General features: G+C 42.9%; 2 protein-coding genes across 2 annotated transcripts in view; both read right to left on the reverse strand.

The window, feature by feature from the left end:
• Nucleotides 1-98: 98 nt before the first annotated feature.
• cfap206 (cilia and flagella associated protein 206) lies at nt 99-7,411 on the reverse strand. Its single transcript, XM_085771512.1, has 12 exons — nt 7,199-7,411; nt 6,946-7,029; nt 6,771-6,861; nt 5,698-5,886; nt 4,491-4,658; nt 4,202-4,404; nt 3,968-4,087; nt 2,584-2,782; nt 2,343-2,483; nt 1,060-1,253; nt 789-932; nt 99-322 (listed from the first exon to the last, which is right to left on the reverse strand). The coding sequence occupies exons 1-12, from the start codon at nt 7,304-7,306 to the stop codon at nt 101-103; spliced, it is 1,863 nt and encodes a 620-aa protein (XP_085627638.1). The 5' UTR covers nt 7,307-7,411; the 3' UTR covers nt 99-100.
• Nucleotides 7,412-8,850: 1,439 nt separating this feature from the next.
• LOC146961900 (uncharacterized) overlaps nt 8,851-24,871 on the reverse strand; it is a 29,640-nt gene continuing 13,619 nt past the window's right edge. The window contains exons 16-23 of the mRNA XM_085771513.1: nt 13,598-14,929; nt 12,878-13,000; nt 12,660-12,788; nt 12,220-12,412; nt 12,014-12,138; nt 10,904-11,094; nt 9,935-10,068; nt 8,851-9,789 (exon numbers count right to left, since the gene is read on the reverse strand). Coding sequence (XP_085627639.1) covers nt 9,557-9,789; nt 9,935-10,068; nt 10,904-11,094; nt 12,014-12,138; nt 12,220-12,412; nt 12,660-12,788; nt 12,878-13,000; nt 13,598-14,929 — 2,460 coding nt within the window. The 3' untranslated portion in view covers nt 8,851-9,556. The remainder of the gene's footprint in view (nt 9,790-9,934; nt 10,069-10,903; nt 11,095-12,013; nt 12,139-12,219; nt 12,413-12,659; nt 12,789-12,877; nt 13,001-13,597; nt 14,930-24,871) is intronic.

The raw sequence follows: 24,871 nt of genomic DNA on the forward strand, positions 1-24,871 counted from the left end.
GAAATAAGAGCAAAATGAATCAAAACGACATGTTACATGAGCTTTATTTAACTCTGCTACTAAGATTTTTTTTTTTTTTTTTTTTTACAACTTCTAGGGCTTATTCATCGACCGATCTGGTCAGGTTTGTCTTGACCACATGTCCTTCCTTCTGTCCCCTCAGACCTGCCAGGTAGATCTGAGGCTTGGGGACGTTGCTCTCGCCGTCTCTCCTGCTCTGACAGGCAGCGTCCTTGGGCAGCCAGGTCTGAGTGACGTTCTCCCGTCTCATGTGGCTCAGATCAGTCTGTGTTGAGTGCGTTGTTTTGGTCAGAAGATCAGCCTAGAATGAAGAAAAGACTCAATACTTGTAATTATCTTCAAAAATAATAAGGTTTTCAATCTCAACTGCTACCTGATTATCCTGGACATAAGAGAGCACTCTCATAAGCCACACAGACATCTTGTGACTTGCTACTTGACTACCAATTTATTGAGGCTGCATTTCCAAGATAATCAATTCCATGCTAATATTTAATTGGCTGAAAAAGTGGGGATTATCTGGGTGCTCATATCATGTATAAATATCACACTTATTGCAGCCACTGTGATTTAAGATGAACTAATTATAATGTTGTATCTGGTCAAGGAGCATTTCATGATTCAGATGTTGAGTTATCTCCATCCCAGGATTCCCCAGTGCTGCTGTGGCTCCGTCCCATGTGTGTGTGTGTGTGTGTGTGTAGGTTCTGTGAGCGTGGTTTCCCCCACCTGCCACCTGCCTCCACCATGACCTCATACAGACTCACCAGTTTAGTAGCTTTTCGACGCAGCTCCCATTCGTTCCACTCGTACGACTTGACAACGTTCGCCTCAACAGGGTGGAGGTCAGTCTGTGTGCCGCTCTCACGCCTGGTGATGGGTTTCACCAATAAACTCTCTCCTGGCTGCATCTGTAAAAAAAAATAAAACAGCCAAACTGCTTTCACTGAGCTATTCCTTCTACTAAAATGAGATCACACCACAGGGACTGTGAGCAGTGCGTGTGACCGTGTGTTCAGAGCCCTGGTCACTGCTCACCTCAGAGTATGGACTGACGCAAGAGAACTGTTGGTGTAGTTTGAGGAGCTGAATGAGCTCAGGGCAGATCTTGGCCTTTTCTGCGATCTTGGTGATGAAGTCGTCTGGACAGGAGGCAAATTCCAAGGCAGCTTTTTTGGAGCTAAACGCATAGAGCTTCTCTTTGTGTTTCAGGACTCCAATGTGGGAATTACCTGGGAAAGAAGACAAAACAGCACTGAGGTGACCGAGGAATCACACTCCTCCATCATCTTGACGCAGTCTATGATCTTTGCATGTAATACGTTTTCTAAGTTAAAGCAGATATCATCGGCACGGCCGTTTCGGCTAATGCTGTGTTCAAGGCAGGCTTTTGAAACCGTAAGTTACAGCTTCAAGTCACAACTACGACTTGGTAGCGTTCCAGGTAACCCGTAGCTCATGTTTTTACCGTCCTGTTGTCTGTGAAAGTTCCCTATAACGGCCACTCGTAACTTCCGACCCGTGAACTCGTACCAGATCGAACTGGTATGACTTCACAGGAAGGAAAAACACAAAGTACGAGTTTCCTTGAACGCACCATGAGTTAGCAGCCCCCGCCCTTGTCAGGCATCAATTGGTCCTCGTGCCACGTCACCACATTCACGCGCATCCCTTGGCTGCACACACAGCCCTTCATGCCGTTCTCTCCCCTCATTGGATAACACTTGTATCCCACAAGGAAAATTTTCTCCTCGGGTTACAGCAGAGCAGAGTGACGGAGAGACTCGTGTTTAGGCTGAAATACTTCATGTAAGTGATTGCTGACGGAAAATAGGACTATTTAGGACTTATATTAACAAAAACATTCCACTGATATCTGCTTTAATATGCAGATGAGCATTGCACACAATGGCTGCTGTTATTGTGGTGACACAACAAAAGAACATGTGTTTTTTCACTCATGTTTACATTTTTGGAATGACAGAAGAATAAATAATTCAGACATATTTCTTATCCAGCCATGTCTTTTTGGAGCTGCTGAATGAACTAAGGTGTGCTGTTTTATTTATAATCTACTCAATGTGCCTTTTAAATTACCCCTAGGGGCAAATAAAGTTTATTGCTTTGGATTCTATTATAATCCAATCAAAATTATAGATTGTGGAGGCTGCAGGATGTAATAGCTTCCGTCTTTACATCTGGTCATACAACATTGCATGTAAACTGGTTTGATTGAAGCATGCTGAGGCTTTCACTCATGTCTGAATCTGACAGAGTGGATCTCCAAATTCCCTCCAATCTGATCTCAGACTGAACATTACCTGGAAGTAGAAGCCCGTCCCTCCTCACGAGGGTGTAGGCACACACTCCATTGTACTGTAGCAACAGACGATTAAAACTGGCTGTTGAATCCGGTAGGAGCCATTCCTGTGTCTTCATCTCAGCTGGAACAACAGACTCGTCTAAAAGGCACAATGAAGAAGAACAACTGCTTATCTGCTCAGCTCCTGGATGAACCTAGATCAGAAGTATCTTACTCTCTGAACTTGGGTTATGTCATACCTGCAGACTCAGTCATCCTCTCTTCATCTGTCTTCACCTTCATATCTTGCAGCAGGCTATCCAAATAGGCCTCAGAGAACATTTTTGCCTGAGAGGCAAGGAAAAGCTGCAGATGTTGCCTGATGTTACTGAGGATGCTGAGCAGCTCAGCCTCATCCTGGAGTCCAGACCACAATTCTGAGAGGGACTTGAACCGTGGCTGAAAGACAATTGGGAGAAATGGCAAAGATGAGGCTGTAAAAATATTCTTTTTATTAAACTGGAATATGTGACCAAACCAGACGCTCCATTTATGGGAATCAGGCAAACAAGCAACGAGCTGGATCTCTGTACTGAACGCACAGACAGAAACCTGATGACAGTTAAATAAACTTACTCTAAAATGAAAACAGTGTGTGTATTTTTTATATTGCATGAACTACTCCTTTAAGTGATTAAATGACAAAGCCTCAAGTTTTGAGGCTGCGAAATGAAGAACCAAAAATTGCAGTTCCTCTACCGACCACTAGAGTGTGGCTGCAATAGTGAGTCTCTATAGAAGTTAAAATGTCCAACTTAAAGCAGAAGTAAGTGGTCCGGTCGTTTTCGCTAATGCTGCGTTCCAGGCAGGCTTTTGAAATCGTAAATTACAGCTTCAAGTCACAACTTACGACTTTGTAGCGTTCCAGGCAACCCACTCGTGTTTTTCCGACCTGTTTTACCGGTGAAAGTCACTATAACGGCCACTCGTAACTTCCGACCGGTGAACTCGTACCAGATCGAACTGGTACGACTTCACGGTTGGAAAAATACGAGTTTCCTTGAACGCACCATAACAGTCCTCGTCCCTACGTCGCCACATTCACGGCGTTCCTTGGCTGCACACACAGCCCTGCATGCCGTTCTCTCTCCTCATTGGATAAAAACTGTAGGATACAATAAATGTTTTCTCCTCGGCTCAGAGCAGAGCAGAGTGACTGAGAGACCCGTGTTTCGGTCCAAACACTCTATGTAAGTGATTGCTGTCGGAAGATATAACTATTTAAGACTTATATTAACACAAATATATCACTTACTTCTGCTTTAACAGTCACAGCCTGGTACACGTCCCATGCTGGCAATGCCCAATACAGTGATTGCCAGATCGATTCCTGACTTTGCTGTTCTGTACTGCCAGTCACTCCCCAAGTCTCTTTCCCCACTTCCTGGCTCTCTCTAGCAATATTTACATTTTAACTACCAGTATCTAATTAGCTAACAATTGAATTAGCCCTATGGTAAAAAGCCTAGTTCTAATGAATTAACAATATTTAGATTAGTCTGGATTACATGTCCATTGTTATGTTTAGTATATGGATATGACAGGTCATAATTACAGCAGCAACATAACAGCAAAGACACTTACAAAAACATTTGCAGTGGGGATGGCTGTCTTTGACTGCACCGCTTCTCTGAGCAGCTTCATCTGGGATGAGAACTTCAGTTGCAGGGATTCAACATGCTTGGCACACACACGTGCATCATCCTGGAAGTAAAGTGAAAGCATGTCCTCTTTTACTTCATAAGCCTCAAGGAAAATGTCTGTTGTTTATACTAAAGAAAGACTAAAGCTACATGAAAGGACAATTAGCTAGCTCACCAGTAACACTTTGAGGAAGGCTTCATGCTGTCTGACATTGTAGAGAGCCCGTTTGAGTATGACACTGTCTTCAGGCTGATCATCTGAGAGTGTCAGCTTCTCCAGCACAGCAGTGTATTTCCATGCCAAGCTCTGCGACGCACTCAGCTCCTCTTCTATGGTTTTACTGACGACTGGAAGAGCTTCATTAAGAGCTGGAGGCACTGCACAGGGGAAAGGAGGTATTACATAAGCAGCTCTTCTCCACCATGATAACTCAATCATGTTTCTACTGTACTATATACTGTACTTAGTTCAGAGAGGTCAGTCTCCTCCTCTCTCCTCTTGCTGGCTTTGTTAAAGAGTCGGATCCCCGTGACAATCATGGTGAGTTCATTTAGCTGCTGCTCTTTGTCCTTCTTTACAAGCACCATGAAGGCTCCCAGTTCAGTCTGAGGGAAGACACTCTGAAGGGTGGCTGGGACACAAACAAATCAAGGGTGAGAATAGAGTTTACATGAGAATATTATTTGCATAGCAAAAAGTATCAATGCATCAAAACCTAAAGAATCAGTTGATGTTCTTTTTAGGTTTTTGTAAGAATCTGGATCATGTCCAGAGAGTTTTTTAGGACATCCTGCACTGCTGTAATTTGAGTTTGGCGATTCCAGATTTAATCATATATGGGGTCATGCTCTGAAATATCTGCACCACTACATCTTTAGATCAAGGGGGTATTTTGCCTAAAGTAAACCAAGAGATTAGCTCCCTGCTAATCTATCATCAGTGATGTTCAGTACTGCCGTTGGGTGATTTATTCCAGCTCTAAATCTCATCACAAGATATTGGAAGGAGTCGAGGTCAAGGCCCTTTGCATACAAGAACTTCTGGTCTGGTCTACACAGTTTTTATTATTAACAAATTAATTGTGGAGTTGGCTCTGTGCACAGGTGCGTGATTATATTGAACCAAGACAGAGTCAAATGAACACTTTTGAAACAAACAAAGACATACAGTATGGATAGGTTTGATGTCGATGTAGCCCCACTTTTGTTTCCCCACTTGGGCAATGGCTGCAAGTGCCAAACAAGAGTTAATCTTTTTGACCATGTGCTAAACCCCAAAAATGTAGTGTACCTTTCTTGTCCAGAGCATGTCACAACATCAGCTGCAGTAGGGGTGACATGTTTCTTAATGCTAACTCCCTAACTCTAATCCAAACTTTCAGGCATGAATGTTTAGTTCACGGTATTTCTGTGTATTTGAAGACAATATAACATCCACATAAGTCAGTTCAGAAGTTCAGTTCATGCATGTAAGCAAAGTAAACTTTAAGTGACTGACTCAACATTTAGTACTGAGCATGGAATAGTGGCTTTAATTTGAGCTCTGCAAAATCTCAGTGCAGTTCACTGACTGGTTATTTACTTGTTAGTTGTTAAAATGGGTGGTTCTGCCCTTTAATGAAGCCACAGTGATTTTATTGACTATGGTGAAAGAAGAAGTTGATGTCAGACCTGTAGCCTCTTTGATGGAGTCCACAGCTGTAGGTGAGCCCATGCCAGAGCGCAGCAGGATGTAGGTGATGATTTTACGATACAGAGCATCGAAGTCGTCCCGTGTCTTCACCCTGCTGTCGGTGATCTCTCTGCTCACTGAGCTGAGCTTGGACTCCGCCATCCTGTGGATTTCCTCCAGAAACTCTCCTGCACAGACACAGAAAGTCCTTGCTTAGTCATGACCATGACACTCATATCATAACACAGTATTTCTTATACAATAACAATCTCAAAAGTGTGTATAGACTGTTAGAAGTCTGTACTAAAAGTGTTTATGTTTCTTTTGTATTCATGTATTTATGATGTATATTGGCTGTGTTGACTCAGACTGTTGCATACAACAAAGCCCCAGGGTGGACGATCTAGACATCCTATTTTATTATGTAATCCAATTTTATGTAATCTAACCTAATATACTCTGAAGTCTGTCTTCATCTTATTGATTCAGGTTGACATACTGAAAAAGATTAGGGATTCAATCATTTATACTGGGATTATATTTTAGTTGAAGTATCTTTATGATACATCACATGATATAACAATTTCTTGTTGTAGCTCACCCAAAGCTGCAGACAAAATAGTGCATACTACAGATGTGTAGTTCAAACTTTAAGCATCACAGACTCATCAGATCTGTAGTAGATTTTGGTGACATGCACTAAAACAAAGAGGAAACACGTTGCCATGGGGAAACTGTGAGCTATCACTGCATAACTGACTGAGGAACTTCCTTCTCTCATGTCTAATCAGATTTTTGGACATTTACTTGCAGCTGTGTAGTCAAGTCTGTGTTTTCATTCTGACTGGATCATGACTCATTTTTGTTGTCTGATGTGAATCAGATGTTTTGGTACATTGATATTTTATATTGATAATTTGGTGTTATTGGTCTCATATTTGGTTCGGTGATCTGGTTGAGTGTTTTGATATAATATGTGAATGAATGTAACCAGTACTATAAGACATTAAAAAAGCTCTGAGGCCCTTTGATTTCATCAATGGGGAACATCAGTATGAATGAAGTTATTTACGTCGGGAGGTGTAGTTCAGGTCAAAATACACCTGCATCTTGATGGTGTCGAGGGATGGGCTGCACTTCACCATGAGTCTATCCAGACACAGCTGGAAGAGATGTTGCAGATGGAGAAACAACTTGTAAACATAATTGTAGTTCATTAACATGGCTAATAACAGTAGTTAACTAACCTCCTCCAGTTTCTGGATGTCCTGTCTGGTGAGTGTCCGGTCAGCATCAAATCCATGTCTTGGGTCGAGCACAACAGACTTCACCTGGAGATATTGAAATAGAAGTAGGAGGGTTCAGTCATTCAGGGCTGTCAGTCAGCAGCACAACACCAGAATATCCAAATATGACTCGTCATTAGTCCAGAAGACTTCAGAAATGACTTCGCACCCTGTTAACTCTGGAGCGAGTTAGCTTTAGCTTTAGCTTACTCACCATGAAAGCCGCCAGAGTGTCGGACACAGCATGTCCCCTCTCCGCGCACTGCTGCACTATTTTCCGGATAATGTTTTTAATCACACTCTCTGCATGAGCGCGAGACATTTTTTTTTTTACAAACAGACAAACACCTTTACTTTGTTTTTTAGCTACTGTTGAACGACGCTGCTTACTACGGAGCAGTTTGTTGATATCTGGTTGCCGTGGTAACAGTGCAACAACGTCACAGTTGTTGTGCTCTGGAACAAACCATGTACAAGTTAGAAATAAATATCCAGACAGCAAAGCAATAAGAACAAGACTTTTTTTTTTTTCTCCATGGTATTCCTTTGTTTTTTGGGGTTTGTCCTTTTACAATGTGGTCACCATACGTTTATGTTTGTCTCATCATCCATGCATCTTATTTTACAATGTATTGTTTCCTCTATTTTCAGTGTTCAATTAGTTTGATAAGATTAAATGTAAAATATTTTGGGGAAAAAAGAAGAAAAAAAAAAGGTTATATCTGCCTTTTTGTCATCAAAAAGACGTAAGGGAATAAGCCATGCTCTTTGACAGAAATGGCCTTTCTTCTAGATTTTGGAAGGCCAGATAGTGTTCCAGTTTTACCAGCCCACAGCAGGTCTCTGAACAGGAAATTAACTCAAAACACCATGCAAAATGTGAATATTAAAATGTTTATTATAAAAACAGACGTGACATAAACAGCATGGTTTGGTCGAAACACGTCAATACTGTTTTACAGAGGAGGTGATCCGTTCTGGAGAAGCAGACTGAGCAGCACTGGAGTTCCCACGGGCACAATTCAGTCATCTCCACTAAGCTGAACTATTGGTCATATGACAACCCCATGCCCTTATAAAGGCTGTCTGGGAAAGGAAAAAAAGAAAAAGAAACAGGGGAAAACAATGCAAAGAAACACATACAACAATAAATGTACATGCAAACGGGGCGACTATATTACATGCAATAAATAATTTCATGCAAAGGCTCAAGTATAAATACACAGAAGGTTTTCGAGAATTGTGGGTTAAGGGATAAATACTACAGCTTCGACTCCACCAGAACGCCTTTCCAGGAATAAACACTACTGCGCAAGTGTTATAAATCCCACACAATTAGTGTTCTCAGATGAGAAAATAAACAACAAACGGAGGCAAAACACTGCACTCAATATTATATAAAAGAGAACAACTACTAAAAGCCAGTGGACAAACATGACACCTGCAGCAGTGAGCGTTCCACATCCTCCTGCTTATGTTACAGCAATAAGGCGATAGACGGGCATTACCAGAGTTAACACTGTGCCTGATTCTCCCAACCACATCCAAACCTTCACTAACCAATAGTTCAACCAGGAGCAGACTCAGCATGTGGGACAACAGACACAACCCAGACATGACTCAGTCACTTCAACTAAACTCCATAGACCACAAATCTTCACTTTCCTCCTTACAGTTCACAGAACCGCAACAACAGTAAACAGCAAAGTTATTCTTTGACTTCAGAGTCACAATATTTGATGAGCATTTGGGACACTGCCAGGAAAAAAAAAAAAAGAATTTAAAGTTGAAATTTAGCAAAATTGAAAAAACCAATAAGAAAAAATAAAAGAATTTAAGCTTGGTTCTAGCAATGTTTGTTTTTTTTGACAATGAAGTCATGACACAAAGAAAAGCTTAATTCTCATAGTGTGCCAAATGTGCCATCATAAAAATTCAATGCTGTTCTAATGAAAAGGTTTTAGCTGTGTACATTGATCCAAACCTTCACCATGTCTAAACACACAGATTATTTCTTATTTGAAACTTACTTTCAATTGTTTAAATACAGTGATTTGATATTATATCTACATTTATGTATACATACACACAAACACACATATAGAAATATATATATATGTACACAAACGCAGTGACTTTCTCTGGAATCAAAGATGGCTAACATCTATTCAAAGGCTTCAATCCCAGGCACTTATCACAGACATTAATAATACTTACACTTACAGAAATAGATTCTGGAAATGGGAATGTTAAGACAGATAAAAAGTTCGTTGGGGCCCAATAATTTAGTTTCATATTTGCCATACTGGTGGATCTCAATAGATTAAAGGCATAAAGCAAGAAGCAGGTCAATAGAAACCTGCATATGTAAAGATCCACACTGATGACTAGGGCAAGTACTACTTAAACACATTGCAGTAGACAAATATTTTAAAAAACAACCTAAAAAGGTCATAATGGCTCAGACCAGTCCATGGCACTAGATTAGAGATGTGTATATTGCACTTGGTGAAATAAACTTTCGGGGTACATTGCAGAGGAGTCCGACTGGCAGACTACACAGTAGCCTTCCTCAGAAGCACTTCCTGAAGACAATTTGTGGGCCGAACTCTGCGTATTCGTCCTGTCTGATCCACGCAGAGCTGAAGGTGGGGAGGTTGGCCAGCACCGCTCCTCCACTCCACACCGAGAAGTCTCTGTCTTTGGGTTGGGTGACACGAACATGCTCCCCCATGTCCACAGGTAGCAGGCCTTTGATTTCAGCCTGGAGCCGCTCAGGCAGACCGGGCAGCAGAGTATTCCCACCTACAGCAAGAGACACACACACACACACAAAAAAAAAAAACCCAGTCGTGATGACATTCATGAGGCACAATAATCTGTGTAGACGCTGGCACAGCTGGATTTCATCTGTGTGAGCCGTGACTTGCTAACAAGAAGCAGCTGTTACCTGACAGCACGATGTTTCCCAGGAAGCAGCGCCGCAGGTCAATGTCTGACTTGAGGATCGACTTGAAGACGCTCTCATGCATCCCGTACTGGTCCTGCCCGATGAGCTCGGGTTTAAACAGAATCTCGGGGGCCCTGGGTGATTTTGAAGGGGCATGTCAACTTAATGAAATACTGGAAATGTCTCATCCATCCACTTAAAAAACCTGCACGCAGTGTCTAGATGCGAGTTGCCAGATTCAGTCGATTAAAACAGGAATTTGTTTCTTGACTAACCCCAACTCTTCCAACTTCAAATCCAGAGAAATATATAAAAAAAACTGACTTTTTTGATTTATTAAACTTAAAGGGATAGTTCACCCAAAATTCAAATTTTACTCATTATCTACTCACCCTCATGTCGACTAAGAGCTTGTATTGTACTGAAGACCCGACATGAGAAATTGTTCCGAAAAAAATTCTATAATATCTATATTTTGAGCTTGTTTGTAGCGGAAGCTCCCAGTGTCTCAGTTCACTGCTCTTCCTGTGTCAGTGCAAATCACAATTTCTCATGTCGGGGCTTCAATACAAGAGGGACATTACAGACGAGCAGTATGGAGGTATTTGGATGTTTTTTGGTGTGTCTTTTTGGACGAAGAAAAGTGGTATCCATTCACAACCATTATATGGACAAATACTGCTGCGCGGACCCCCCTGTAACTCAGAGAAGGAACGGAGGACTCTGAAAATTCTCCCAGCCCTTAGTTGACATGAGGGTGAGTAGATAATGAGTAAAATTTGAATTTTGGGTGAACTATCCCTTTAATTAATTAGAGTTTGGTTCCCTGAGGGGTAACAGTCATCACAGAACTACAATATTTCTGTTGGTGTGTTTTCATGTCAGAATATTTAAAAATAAGATTTCCAGTTTTAATATTTACTTTCTTTATAAGCTGTTGATCTTAGGCAGGACACGATGTGGAGTTACCTGAAGCGCGCTGAGCCCAGAGTGACCGTCTGTCCGTCCGGCATGGTGTAATGCGTCTCCCCGCAGGAGGACTCCCTTCCAGTCAGCTCAGCTTCATAGTTGAGAGCCACAAAGCAGCACTTCTCCTTCATCTCCCTCACTATCTCCATCTCTGCTGTGGTGCGCATGCTCACCCCCTGTTCCTGCAGGAGCTTTAAGAGGCAAGATGCATTTACTTTTAGCATCAACACACACACACACACACACACTAAAGCTTCACAGGCCGACTGATACAGAAACATCTCCCTCAGCAGCTCAGGCACACCACTGCCAGCACAGTGTGTAGAACAGTACACTGCCGATAGAGATGAGGGTATAAAAATTAGATATCATGATTATTATGACCAAAATGATCATGTTAAAGCAGTACTAAAAAACTTTCAGTTTTGGTTGAGTTTGGCGGCGCCTGTGGACCAAAGCGGTAGTGTTTTGCCTGAAGGAAGACTCCATTTCCCATGAACACTAGCGTGAAGCCCTGTAAATATCCTGCATTAAAATTAACAGAAGACATCAAAACTAAGTTTCTGTTTCCAGTGGATCATTTCAAAGTGAAAACACAAACATAATCCATTGCTAAAGTGCCGTTTTGCCTGTTCCCTCCTTGTTGTGACTCGCAAAAGTGAAAGTGAAAGTAAAGTGAGAGCAGGGTTCCTACCATGCTCCTCAAAGCTGCTTAGTGCCAGAGAAAGAGATACAGACCCCCTCAGGCCATGACAGAGGTGTCATTCAACTTGTTGTAAGTCGATGTATCATCACAAAAGTTATGAAAATATTTTATGAAGGTTGAAAAGTTCCTTAGTGTTGGTTTAACAAAAAAAAAAAAGAAAGAAAGAAAAAAAAGGCTCAAACACTGACAGGGGCATCAACCCATCTATGAGCCATGGGGCTCATTGTTTCTATGATGAGCTCTGTGATGATGTGCTGTGAAAACGTAAACACATCTGACAGTGTAAAAGAAGTCAATCACCTCCTTCTTAGCCTAAGTTTGAGAAAAAAAAAAAGGTATATAGCTGCCAACCCAAGTTAATAGAAGCCTACAAACTCAGTGTTTCATCTCTAGTTGCTGGATACCTTTTTAAGATGCAGTGTTACATCTCCGCCTGCCAGAGGGAAGCGCTGCACTGCGTGAGGTAGACAGTATCCCTCAAACACAGGAACACTGTGGCTCACTCCGTCTCCAGAGTCAAACACCACACCTGGAAGGAAAAAATCTGTCATACAAAACAAACAAACCGAACTCAGATGTTTAAAAAAAAAGAGTGAATGGAGTAGCGTACCGGTGGACCTGCCGGCTGCGTACAGGGCCAGCACCGCCTGCATGGCCACGTAAGTGAGGGGAACGTTGAAACACTCAAACATGATCTCCAACATGCGCTGACGGTTCTCCAGGGGATTCATGGCTGCCTCGGTCAGCAGAACGGGGTGGTCCTCTGGTTCCACACCCAGCTGCTGGAATGTGTGATGCCAAATCTGAAACCACAAAACTCTTAGTTTAAAGGACACATACACGCACAGTATAAACCGTTTTTCTGCGTTACATTTTTTAAGTGGCCACAGCAGTTCAAGTATTTCCTGCTGAGGAAATACGGAAAGAGAATGATGGTTACTTTGAATGACATGGCATGCGCTGATGCCAATCACAACATCCCAGCTACAGCGCAGGAAGGGTGTTTGTAGATGCTGTATTATCTTGCCAGTGGCATCATCACATCGTTACCTTTTCCATGTCGTCCCAGTTTCGGATGATCCCGTTCTTTATGGGGTGCTGCAGAGCCAGGACCCCCCTCATGTGTTGAGCCTCGTGGCCAATGTACATCTCTCTCTCTAAATTGCCGTTCATTACTTCCTGTGAGGACAGAAACCAAACATGTGAAGATGATGTTTTTACAACTACAGTGTATCTTTCCAATGGAGGTGAATGAGAAGCACGCTTGCCTCATATTTAGGTCTCCCAACTATTGTTGGGAACACGGTGCTGGGATGATCTTGATCTGCGAATCCCGCTTTCATCAAACCAGACCCAGTGTCCAGCACTATGGGGGTCTTATAATCCATCATCTGTAATCACAGTGAGAACATATATCAATGTAATGAATAAATAATGTAATAAATAAATAGAATATAAAAATCAAATAAAGAACAGTGCTGCTGCTCATTAAAAATGTAACATTTCATCATGTACTCCTTTGCTGCTGTGAGCAAAGGCATAAAAAAGGCTGGGAACCAAAGGTCCAGCCAGCAACCTTTCTATAATTGGCTGATCATAATTATGACAGTTATGAGTCTCAATAATAAAGAAAAAAAGAATTTAGGAGCTTTAAAAATAATTATAGCTGTTAATTATTTAGTTTGAGACATTTATGAAACATTATGTTTGTACAACTACATTTTTTCACCAAAATGGTTCTGGATTTGCAAATGAGTTGTTGGCCAACTTATAATGAGTAGGTTTATTTCCATATAAAATGCCTAGGTGTGGATTTTAATTTTTAATGCCTAATGGAGACATTTTAAAAAGATGAATTTCTGTTTTTTTTATTTAGAACAGACAAATATAGTATCTATTCAAAAGCTCAAGTAAACTTGTCTTACTGCAGTTTCACTATGATACTACATCAACCACAGGGTAAACAGAGAGGTGTAAATGCAGACTACCTCTGTAGTGTCGATGTTGAGCTGGGTCTGGAGCCCAGCTGACCCAGGGCCTGATATCCTCTGAATACCATCAGGGAAGTCTTCATGCAGTCCATCCAGCTGTGGGGCCGACTGCTCATCTGGAGGAGACACACTGCGCGTCTGTAGTAAACCTGAAGGTGCTGCTGATGTGTCCTCTTCATCTTTTGTGGTCATTTCAGACAAGTGGTCTGAGGACAGGCTACATCTCTGCGAGTGGTTATTATTGTTGTTGCTCTGGTCCTTTACATTTGGATGGAGAAAGTGGAGACTGACGGGTGGAGTCGTTCTCTCTGATTCAACACATTTTTCTTGTAGCTCGAGTTCCCCAGAACCTGGATCCTGAGCTGCTGAAGACAGATGCGGATCCAGCAGCTCTGTGGAAGGAGCAACCTCATGTTCAGGGAGGTCGTCAGTCACAGAAAGTGAAGCTTCTCCACCGGGGTCAAACGCTCCGTCGTCTGGCTTCATTTCAGGGGTTAAAGAAGCTTCTGGTTTGCATGTGACATTGTTTTCACTGGATTCTTCTAGTTCTTCCCCACAGACACAATCCTGAGGTTGGATTTCCAACTCCTCGTTAGCTTGCTTCAGATCATGGGAAATATTCGAGTTGCATGGTGATGCAGCAGCCTCACAGGAAGGAGGATCCTGAGGTTGAGGATCATCATTATGTGGTATGGGCTCCCTGTCAACACCAGCATGTAGGTATGCTGGAGGATCTTCAGTCTTGCATGTCTCCTCATTGTGGTCTATGGCTGTGGGGAGTGTTCTCTGAGATCTGGTGCAGCCCTCTGATAGAAGCTCCCTGCAGAGGGCCTGGTCCTCCATGTTCTGACCTCTGGCCTTTTCCATTATAGAACATCTGAGAACCTTTCTGGCTCTGTCACTGCGCTTCTTCACTTTACGCTCTTTGTCCAAACTCTTCTCCAGCTTCTCCACCTCCCTCTTCTCTTTTTCCAGCTGCAGGCGGAAAGCCTCCCTCTCTCTGTTCGATGTCCCGTTTGCATCTGAAGGTTTTATCCCCGAAAGCTCATTGTTGGGGTTTATTTCACAGTGCCGGAGCTTGTGGATCTCCAGCTGCTCCTCCATGATCAGCTCATCCAGCGCATGGACAATCCTCAGCTCCGTCAGCAGGTCTGGCCTGCTGAGAGCGGCTGCCGTTTCTGCTTCTGTTGCAGCTTCGGGGCAGCGTCCAGAAGTCTGGACTTCCTTCACACATCCAGGAGACCTGGGTTCACTGAGGTTCTCAGATTCAGCAGCGTCCAGGTCCCTGAGGCCGAGGACACCAGCTTCAGTCAACTCACTGGATGACATCTTTAAAAGAAAAAAAAAGCACAAGAAGTCATGATGTGCAGGTGCTGCAAGTTTATACAGATGTTTCTATAATTTTTTTTTTGTGATCAAGTTTTTATTATTTCATCCCCCCTGCCCGTTTTACAATATGCCCACATTAAATCAAATTCACAGTTACTTAATTGACATATATACATACACCACCTTAAATCATATATATATATATATATATATATATACCACCGTACATCGTACATATACCACCATACATCATATACAAAATGAGTGTGGGCTATTGTCCCACCCTTATCCCACCCATACCACCCTAACCCTCTGGCTTATTTCCCTCCCCTCCCCTTCCCCGTGCTGGATTTAGTCTCTGAACATAAAGTGGGAAGTACATCACATACAGTTCAATTAATTAACACAGAAGTGTCAAGTCCCCTTGTCCCTCTCCTCTTCTACTAACAAATGTCCAAAGAGTACACCAGTAATAATGGAAATAAATAAATAAGTAATAATAAAAAATAAAAATAAAAATAAAGATAAAAATAAAAATGACCATCCTGAGATAAGGGTGATCTTATCGGTTCACACTGCCAGTAGTGTCCCCCAAATATTCAACATATATACATACATACCAAACATACCGTACAGGTACCCCTCAACTCCCAAATCCCTATGCACAAATTTACCCAGACATCTTCATACACTTTTATAGTTCATACATGGGGGACTAAGCCCTATCGACTAACCAATTTTGTCTATGTAACTTAAGTCTAATCTTCTCCAATGCCTTAGACAGGACCTCGATGCTATTCGCTATAGCCCCATTCGATCGGGCAATCGAGAGCTCCAGAGAAGTAATGTCGTACAGTAAGGCAGTCCATCGAGAGATATTGAGTGTGTGTGGCGGTTTCCACCTCTGTATTAACATCTTCTTGGCTGCCGTCAGGCCTAAGAAAAGTAGTTTCTTCTGAGTAAACTTAAGTACTAATTGCGAGTCATCGTTTAGCAGCAAAACAATCGGATTACACGGTATGCTGATCCCAATTATATCTCCCATCAGGGATGCTACTTGAAACCAAAAAAACTCCACATCCGGACATTGCCACATCATATGACAATAAGTTCCTATTTGGCTACAGTTACACAAGGGGCAGGTGGGAGTGGAGCAAAGTTGAAGTTGGCAGCGTTTCCTGGGTGTTAAATAAAATCTGTGAATAAATTTATAATGAATCATTTGATAATTGAAATTCCGTGACGTAATTTTAATGTTTCCCCATACTCTCTTCCAATCAATAACTTGGTTATATTCCTTCAAATCAACATTCCACACTTTGGTCACCCCCAGTGTATGGCCTTTAGCTTCTTGTATTTTTTGATACAGAGTGGATACCAGACCTCTGGATTTAGATTCCATGCCTAAAAGCTTGAGAAGGGGATGTTCGAGAAGAGGCATGTTACATGGAACTCCATGAGCTAAGATAGCATGTCTCAACTGTAAATAAAAATAAAAGGAAGATCTGGGTAGATTATATAAGCTCTTGAGATCTTCATATGACCTAAGTCCTCTGTCGTCTATAATATGGGATAAAATACGGATACCAGAGTTAGACCATGGGGAATAAATAATTGGTTTCCTCTCCAAGCATAGCAGCTGATTTCTAAAAATTGGTGTCTGCGTGTGCCACTGCATCTCCCAGCCACCCAATTTCTCCACTTCCCGCCAGATCCGTATAGAATGGGCGACTATAGGGCCAAATTTTGTTTGACAGTATCTGGAGGGTAGACCACAAAAGGTTAATTCTTCCAATTTGTAAGGAGAAACAATATCCTGCTCCATCTGGAGCCACGAAGGGTTCACATCTTGAAAGAACCAGTTTCTTAAAGGGCGGAGCATAAATGATAAATAGTATAAATTAAAATTGGGCAGCCCAAATCCCCCTAGCTGTTTGCCCTGCTGAAGTACCGTACCCCCAATTCTAGGTCGTTTTCCCAACCACAAAAACTTTGCCACAAGACTCTGGGTCCTTTCCCAATAGCGGACCGGCGAAGGTAAGGGCAACATACTGGACAGAAAATTTATCTTGGGTAAGACCATCATATTAATAACTGATATTCGGCTACTTAATGACAATGATTTATGATCGAACCATTTCTCCAGGTCCCCTTTAACTAAGTCAAATAGTCGTTTATAGTTCTTATTAGTAATTTTGTCAAGAGTAGAGAAAATATCAACCCCCAGATACTTAAATTGTGAAACTACTGGGATTTCTGTGTGCAAATCTGAGTATTCTGAAACATCCTTCAAAGGTAAAAGTGCTGATTTATTCAAATTTACTTTATAACCTGAAATACTACTGAATAATGAAATTATTTTATTACTGTGAGGCAAATCATGAATCACATTACTGAAATATAATAAAATGTCATCTGCATATAATGAAATGGAGTTATGCACTTTCCCCACCACTATAGAATTTATATTTTGGCACTGGCGAATTTTTTGTGCCAGCGGTTCCAAAGATAAAATAAATAAAAGTGGAGAGAGGGGGCAGCCTTGGCGAGTTCCTCTGCCTATGGGAAATGGAGAGGAACACTGGTTCCCCGTCAACACCATCGCTGTAGGATTATTATACAGAACTTTTAACATATGAATAAATTGTCCACTAAAGCCCATATGTTCCAGTGCAAACCACAGGAAGCTCCATTCAAGACGATCGAACGCCTTTTCTGCGTCAATAGATAATATTGCAGGCAGGGGACACGATTTAGGAGAAGCATGTATAATATGCAGTAATCTTCTGACATTGTCTGATGCAAACCTATTCTTAACAAAGCCTGATTGATCAGGATGGATGAGCTTAGGAATTACTAAATTTAATCTATTGGCTAGGGTTTTGGCAAACAATTTCACATCAGAATTTAACAATGACACTGGCCTATAACTCGCACAATTAGTTGGATCTTTGTTTGCCTTACACAAAAGCGAAATAATAGCTGTATTAACGTCCCTGTTGAAAAATCCCTTCTGGAGAGATGCATCGATCATATCAAGCATAATTGGTCCTATATCCGACCAGAACTCAAGATATAATTCTGGCGGGATGCCATCTAATCCGGGCGATTTGCCTTTTTTCATCTGTTTCAATGATTCAAATAGTTCATTTAAAGTAATTTTATCGTCTAAGGGCTTACACTCCTCTTTTGTAAGCTGGGGTAAACACAAATTTTCAAAGAAGGAGTTCATTAATTCAGTTGTTAAACCCTCAGCTTCATCTATTTCATTCTGGTATAATTCTTGATAGAACTTTCTAAATTGCTGATTAATCAATTGAGGGTCATGTAAAATTATGCCCTCTTCAGACTGTATTGATGATATAACGGACAAGCGATCACTATTGCGCAATTTACTTGCTAGTAAAAAACTTGGTTTGCTACCATCTAAATAATGGGATTGTCTAACTCTGTGTATTAAAAATTCAGACCTCTGGCTAAGAAGAGTATTTAATTTTAATTTGATTATGGATAACTCTTTCTCCCTTTCGGTAGAGAAACTGTTTTGTTGTTGATGGATTAATGAAGAAAGATGATGTTCCAAATTATTTATTTCTTTCAATTGCTTCCGATTTTGACCGGAGGCAAACGCTATGGAATTGTTCCGTATAAAACCTTTTGTGGCATCCCACATAATTCTCGCGTCCGAAACCGAGCCTTTATTAATGGATAAGAATTCTCTTAGCCCTTCTCTAAACTGATTAGTAAAGTCCAAATTTCGTAAAAGACTAGTATTAAACCGCCAACGTGTTGCACGGCTGGGAGATGCAGTTAATAAGAAAACACACAGATTGGCGTGATGGTCAGACAGAGACATATGTATTATTTCGGCTTTCTGAACCCGATGGACCAATTGAGATGAGATGAAGATATAATCTATCCTTGAGAAGGAATCATGTCTGCACGAATAGAATGTATACTCTCTTGTTTTGGGATTTTGTGTTCTCCATATATCCAAGAGACCATAATCTGAAATTAAGTTACGTAGTGCCAGAGTGTTTGGGGAAACATTAGTCTTAGTTGTTTTATCCATTAAAGGATCGATAATAGTGTTATAGTCGCCCCCTAAAAAAAGTTTAAATTCATTAACTTCCTGGAGAATTTGATATAAAGATGAATAAAAAGACCTATCATATACATTGGGGGCATATACTGAAAGAAAAGCAACTTTTTCCCCTTCAATCATAGTTTTGACATAAGCAATCCTACCCTCTTGGTCGCTGCCTTTCTCCACAATATTAATTTGGAGATTAGAGCGAAATAATATAATTGTTCCCTTAGTTTTGTTATTTGCTGATGAATATGATACTACTTTAAATATAGTGTTGTTGATTTTGCTAATATCTTGCTGCATCAAATGGGTTTCTTGTAATAATGCAATGTCCACCTTCTTTTTCCTTAGTATCTGTAAACAACTACAACGTTTTTTCGCTTCGTTTATACCCTGTACATTCCATGATAGAATAGATAAGCCTGACATCATTATACTACTTTAATATGGAAGAAAAACAAAAACAGAAAAGAGAGGATATAGGTACAGTAACATATAAGAAGGCAGCATACACATTCGAGGTAGGTCTCACTCTAATACCAGCATGAATCCCAACTCCCCTCCCCTCCCTCTTCTTAAGCCAGAGTATTCCCACTCTAAAGCCCACAACCCTCTTCCAACCCTCCACCCTCCCTCCCACCCCAACACAAAAATGGGGAAAAAACCTAAAATGCATAAACTTTGTACAATCCCAATCCTTATTTACCCCATCTTGTTGACTCCTATTGCCCCACAACACTAGCAGAGCTGTGACAAACAGGGCATTTCCCCTCACGCGGTTCCTAATTTAAATTCTCTTCACCCTAACCCATACTGGTGAAATATTGAAAATAGTAACTAAATAAAAATAAAATAAAGTAAATATAATAGTAAGAAAGATCAGTGTTATTATTATTATCATCATTATTAATAACAATAACAACAATAACACTAATTAAATAAGAGAAAGTATAGAAAAAAAATTTTTTAAAGGAATAAACTAATAACTAATACTAACCAAAGAGAACAAGATATAGGCAGGCCTATATATATATATAAAAAAAGAATAAATAAATTAAACGAGTAAACAAATCAATAAATGAATTGTAAGTAGATGAATAAATAAAATGAGAAATACTAATAATGGACAAAAATACAGAAAAAATAAAAAAGTGAAAAGAGAAATGGTAGTGGACCTAGATATTATTTAGCCCATCCTTTGTAAGCTTTCCAAAAAGTAAAAATACAGCTGTTCAATCGAATAACATCGAATATTTCCCAAAAACACTTAATTGTCCGTGTCTTCTGTCATAGTCCATAAAGGAGGGAGGGAGGGGGGGAGAAAAAAAAAAAAAAAAAAAAAAAAAAAGGGGGGGAGGGTGGGGAGAGTGAGGCTCCGGAAAGTTATTTCATGATAGTGATTGTTGACTCTCGAACTCCCCCCACCCCCCAAAAAAACAGGAAGACAGTTGATCGACACAGTCTATGATCGTCACTAGTGTTTTCTGTCATATTCCAAAAAGAGAGAGAGAAAAAATCCATCCATCCATCCATTTTCATCCGCTTGATCCGGAGTCGGGTCGCGGGGGCAGCAGTCGGAGCAGGGATCCCCAGACTTCCCTCTCCCCGGACACTTCCTCCAGCTCTTCCGGGGGGACCCCAAGGCGTTCCCAGGCCAGCCGAGTGACGTAGTCACTCCAGCGTGTCCTGGGTCTTCCTCGGGGCCTCCTCCCGGTGGGACATGCCCGGAACACCTCACGAGGGAGGCGTCCAGGGGGCATCCTATACAGGTGCCCGAGCCACCTCAGCTGGCTCCTCTCGATGTGGAGGAGCAGCGGCTCTACTCCGAGCTCCTCCCGGGTGACAGAGCTCCTCACCCTATCTCTAAGGGAGCGCCCCGCCACCCTGCGGAGGAAACTCATTTCGGCCGCTTGTATCCGGGATCCCGTTCTTTCGGTCATGACCCAGAGTTCATGACCATAGGTGAGGGTGGGAACGTAGATCGACCGGTAAATCGAGAGCTTTGCCTTTCGGCTCAGCTCCTTCTTCACCACGATGGACCGATACAATGACCGCATTACTGCGGCCGCCGCACCGATCCGCCTGTCGATCTCGCGCTCCGTTCTCCCCTCACTCGTGAACAAGACCCCAAGATACTTAAACTCCTCCACCTGAGGCAGGAACTCTCCCCCGACCTGGAGGGTGCAAGCCACCTTTTTCCGGTCGAGAACCATGGCCTCGGACTTAGAGGTGCTGATTCTCATCCCAGCTGCTTCACACTCGGCTGCAAACCGCCCCAGTGCATGCTGAAGGTCCTGGCTCGAGGGAGCCAACAAGACCACATCATCTGCAAAAAGCAGAGATGAAATCAAGTGGCTCCCGAACCGTACCCCCTCCGGCCCTTGGCTGCGCCTAGAAATTCTGTCCATATAAATAATGAACAGAACCGGTGACAAAGGGCAGCCCTGCCGGAGTCCAACACGCACCGGGAACAGGTCTGACTTACTGCCGGCAATGCGAACCAAGCTCCTGCTCCGGTCATACAGGGACCGTACAGCCCTCAGCAGAGGGCCTCCGACCCCATATTCTCGGAGCACCTCCCACAGGATGCCACGTGGGACACGGTCGAAAGCCTTCTCCAAGTCCACAAAACACATGTGGACTGGTTGGGCAAACTCCCATGCACCCTCGAGCACCCTGCGGAGGGTGTAGAGCTGGTCCAGCGTTCCACGGCCAGGACGAAAACCGCATTGTTCCTCCTGAATCCGAGGTTCGACTATCGGCCGAATTCTCCTCTCCAGCACCCTGGAATAGACTTTTCCCGGGAGGCTGAGGAGTGTGATCCCCCGGTAGTTGGAACACACCCTTCGGTCCCCCTTTTTGAAGAGAGGGACCACCACCCCGGTCTGCCAGTCCAGAGGCACTGTCCCCGACTGCCACGCGATGCTGCAGAGGCGTGTCAGCCACGACAGCCCCGCAACATCCAGAGACTTGAGGTACTCAGGGCGGATCTCATCCACCCCCGGTGCCTTGCCACTGAGGAGCTTCCGGACTACCTCAGTGACTTCAGCTTGGGTGATGAATGAATCGACCTCTGAATCCCCAGCCTCTGCTTCCTCGACGGAAGGCGTGTCAGTGGGATTGAGGAGATCCTCGAAGTATTCCTTCCACCGTCCGACGATATCCCCAGTCGAGGTCAACAGCTCCCCTCCTCCACTGTAAACAGTGTTGGCGGAGCACTGCTTCCCCCTCCTGAGGCGTCGGATGGTTTGCCAGAATTTCCTCGAGGCCGACCGGTAGTCCTCCTCCATGGCCTCCCCGAACTTTTCCCAGACCCGAGTTTTTGCTTCCGCGACCGCCCGGGCTGCCGTCCGCTTGGCCTGCCGGTACCCGTCAGCTGCCTCAGGAGTCCCCCGAGCTAGCCAGGCTCGGTAGGACTCCTTCTTCAGCTTGACGGCATCCCTTACTTCTGGTGTCCACCACCGGGTTCGGGGATTACCGCCACGACAAGCACCGGAGACCTTACGGCCACAGCTCCGGACGGCCGCGTCAACAATGGAAGTGGAGAACATGGTCCATTCAGACTCAATGTCTCCGGCCTCCCTCGGAATCCGGTCAAAGCTCTCCCGGAGGTGGGAGTTGAAGACCTCCCTGACAGGGGATTCTGCCAGACGTTCCCAGCAGACCCTCACAATACGCTTGGGTCTGCCAAGTCTGACCAGCTTCCTCCCCTGCCAGCGGATCCAACTCACCACCAGGTGAGAAAAAAGAAAAAAAAAAAAAAAAAACTCCTCCACAAAAAAAGGGAGGAAGAGAAAAAAGAAAAAATTGAAAAAAAAAAAAAAAAAAAAGGCAGGAACGAAGAGAAAAAAAAAATCCTTTTTCTTTCTTTTTTTTTTGATACATTCATACCTGGTCACGGCCATACTTCCACCTTCAACTGTCCAGGCTGGGGGGTGAGATGGTCTGTCCGGTCTCTTTCCAGACACTCCATCAGCCTGAAGGTGTTAAATCCGCAGTGGAGCTGGCCTTTGTAAGCGTGGTTTTCACTTGCTTCTCATAGAAATCCATAGCCTCTGTTGCGCGAGTGAAGGAGACGGTTTTATTGTTGAAAGTGACCAGCAACTTTGCGGGGTGCACAATGCCACATCTCAGCTCGGCTTTACGCAGGAGTGCTTTCACCTCGTTGAATTCCGCCTGTTGTTTCCGCAGCTCGGCAGTCATATCAGGGTAAATGCTGATCCTTTGTCCTCTGAAGTACAGTTTGCCCCCCTTTTCACCCGTCAGGCGCTGGATCGTGCGCCTCACCTCGAAACTGTGCAGCCGCGTTATCATGCAGCGGCTCCCATCTTTGGCTGTAGCACCTGTGCGGTGAGCAATGCTGGCTAAAGGGGGCGGCCCCAGGGCTTCTTCACCAAACAATTCGTAGAGAAGTTTGTTAACAAAGCTGGTGGGTTTACCAGCCTCGACCCCATGTTGTAGCCCCAGTATGCGCAAATTAAACTTCCTGCTTTGATTTTCAAGTGCATCTGTCTTGTCTTTTAATTGCTCGTTTGCAAGCCGCAGGTCATTATATAGTTTCTCCGCGGCCGACATTCGTTCCTCCATGGCGTTCGCCGCAGCTTCCAGATCTTCCACCTTAGACTTACATGACTTGATAGTAACTTCAAGTTTCTCTAGTTCCTCGTGGATAGGTTTAAGCTTGTTGTCGAGTGCCGCTGAAATCTCCTCCCGAACAATTTCTCTAATCATTTTGCCGAGGTATTCAGGATCCATCATGTTGCCGCCAGTGCTGCGCAAGGCTGATTTAGAAGGCATAAATTACGGCATAGAATATCTGAGATGGCCAGCAAGTTTTAGCCAATGTAAAATAACTTTGGGTGAAGGATCTACCTTAGTTAAAAGTAATTTTTTTCTGAAAGGAACAACGCGTGGCAGGAGCTGGCGTCCTCACGTCTTGCCACCGGAAGTCATCTCAAAGACAGATGTTTCTATAATGAAAGTAAACAATACCACATTGCCAGCCTCTGACTAGTGAACAAAGTTGTACAGGAACACAAATGAGACTGGGTTTGATTTAGGAGAATGGCTCTGGCGCCAATGGAGCATGGAGTTTGTAGTTTGTCACTCACACTCCCAATGTCAAGCTTGCCATGTGCAGGTTAAAAACAGAACACAAGGCCCAAAGTCTGCAATGATGAAGACAGATGACAGACTTGATGCCATCTGGGTCTGTTGTCCAACTGCAAGTCGATTGGCTGTTATCATACTGAGCAAGTCAAGTTTTGTTTTTGCTGCATAAATCAGAAGGGTTTCTTCTTGACAACAGGGAAAACCAAATGCTTATACCTTGGAGCTCTCCCACTGTCCATAAGCCAATGTATTCACCAAACAATGAATGTCTGTGTAGAGCCCATGTCACTAAATCTTAATGAGACTGTACAGAGGATGCCACTTTAGTTATAGGATAAGCTTTTTCTACATTGAGTGAATTGGACAATAATAAAAACAACAATGTTTTTCTGTGCTTTCAGCTGTTCTTTTATCAGCCAACTGTAGGTCTTATAAGTAAATTTGTCCATGTGAACAGCAACAGAGTTAAACTCTAAGCTCAGGAGTTTTAACTTGGTTGGTCTAAGCAGCTTTGTGAGGTGCGGGGGGTTAGAGAGAAAAAAGGAGAACTCCTTGTGATTAGATAAAAGGCTTAGTGAAAACCAGCAAAGGCTGAAACAAGATGCTTTCCTTTGTGTGTTTGTGTGTTCAACAGAGGAGGGAAAATGTACTGACAGATCTGGATAAATAGATAAATATGTAATTAGTGTGGATATTTCTATTTCTTCTCCTGCAACAGACAAAAGTCGCCAGCTTTGTTA

Source organism: Trachurus japonicus, chromosome 24 (assembly GCF_045865225.1).
Source record: "Trachurus japonicus isolate A0001 chromosome 24, Traja_1.0".
In the NCBI taxonomy this organism is placed as follows: Eukaryota; Metazoa; Chordata; class Actinopteri; order Carangiformes; family Carangidae; genus Trachurus; species Trachurus japonicus.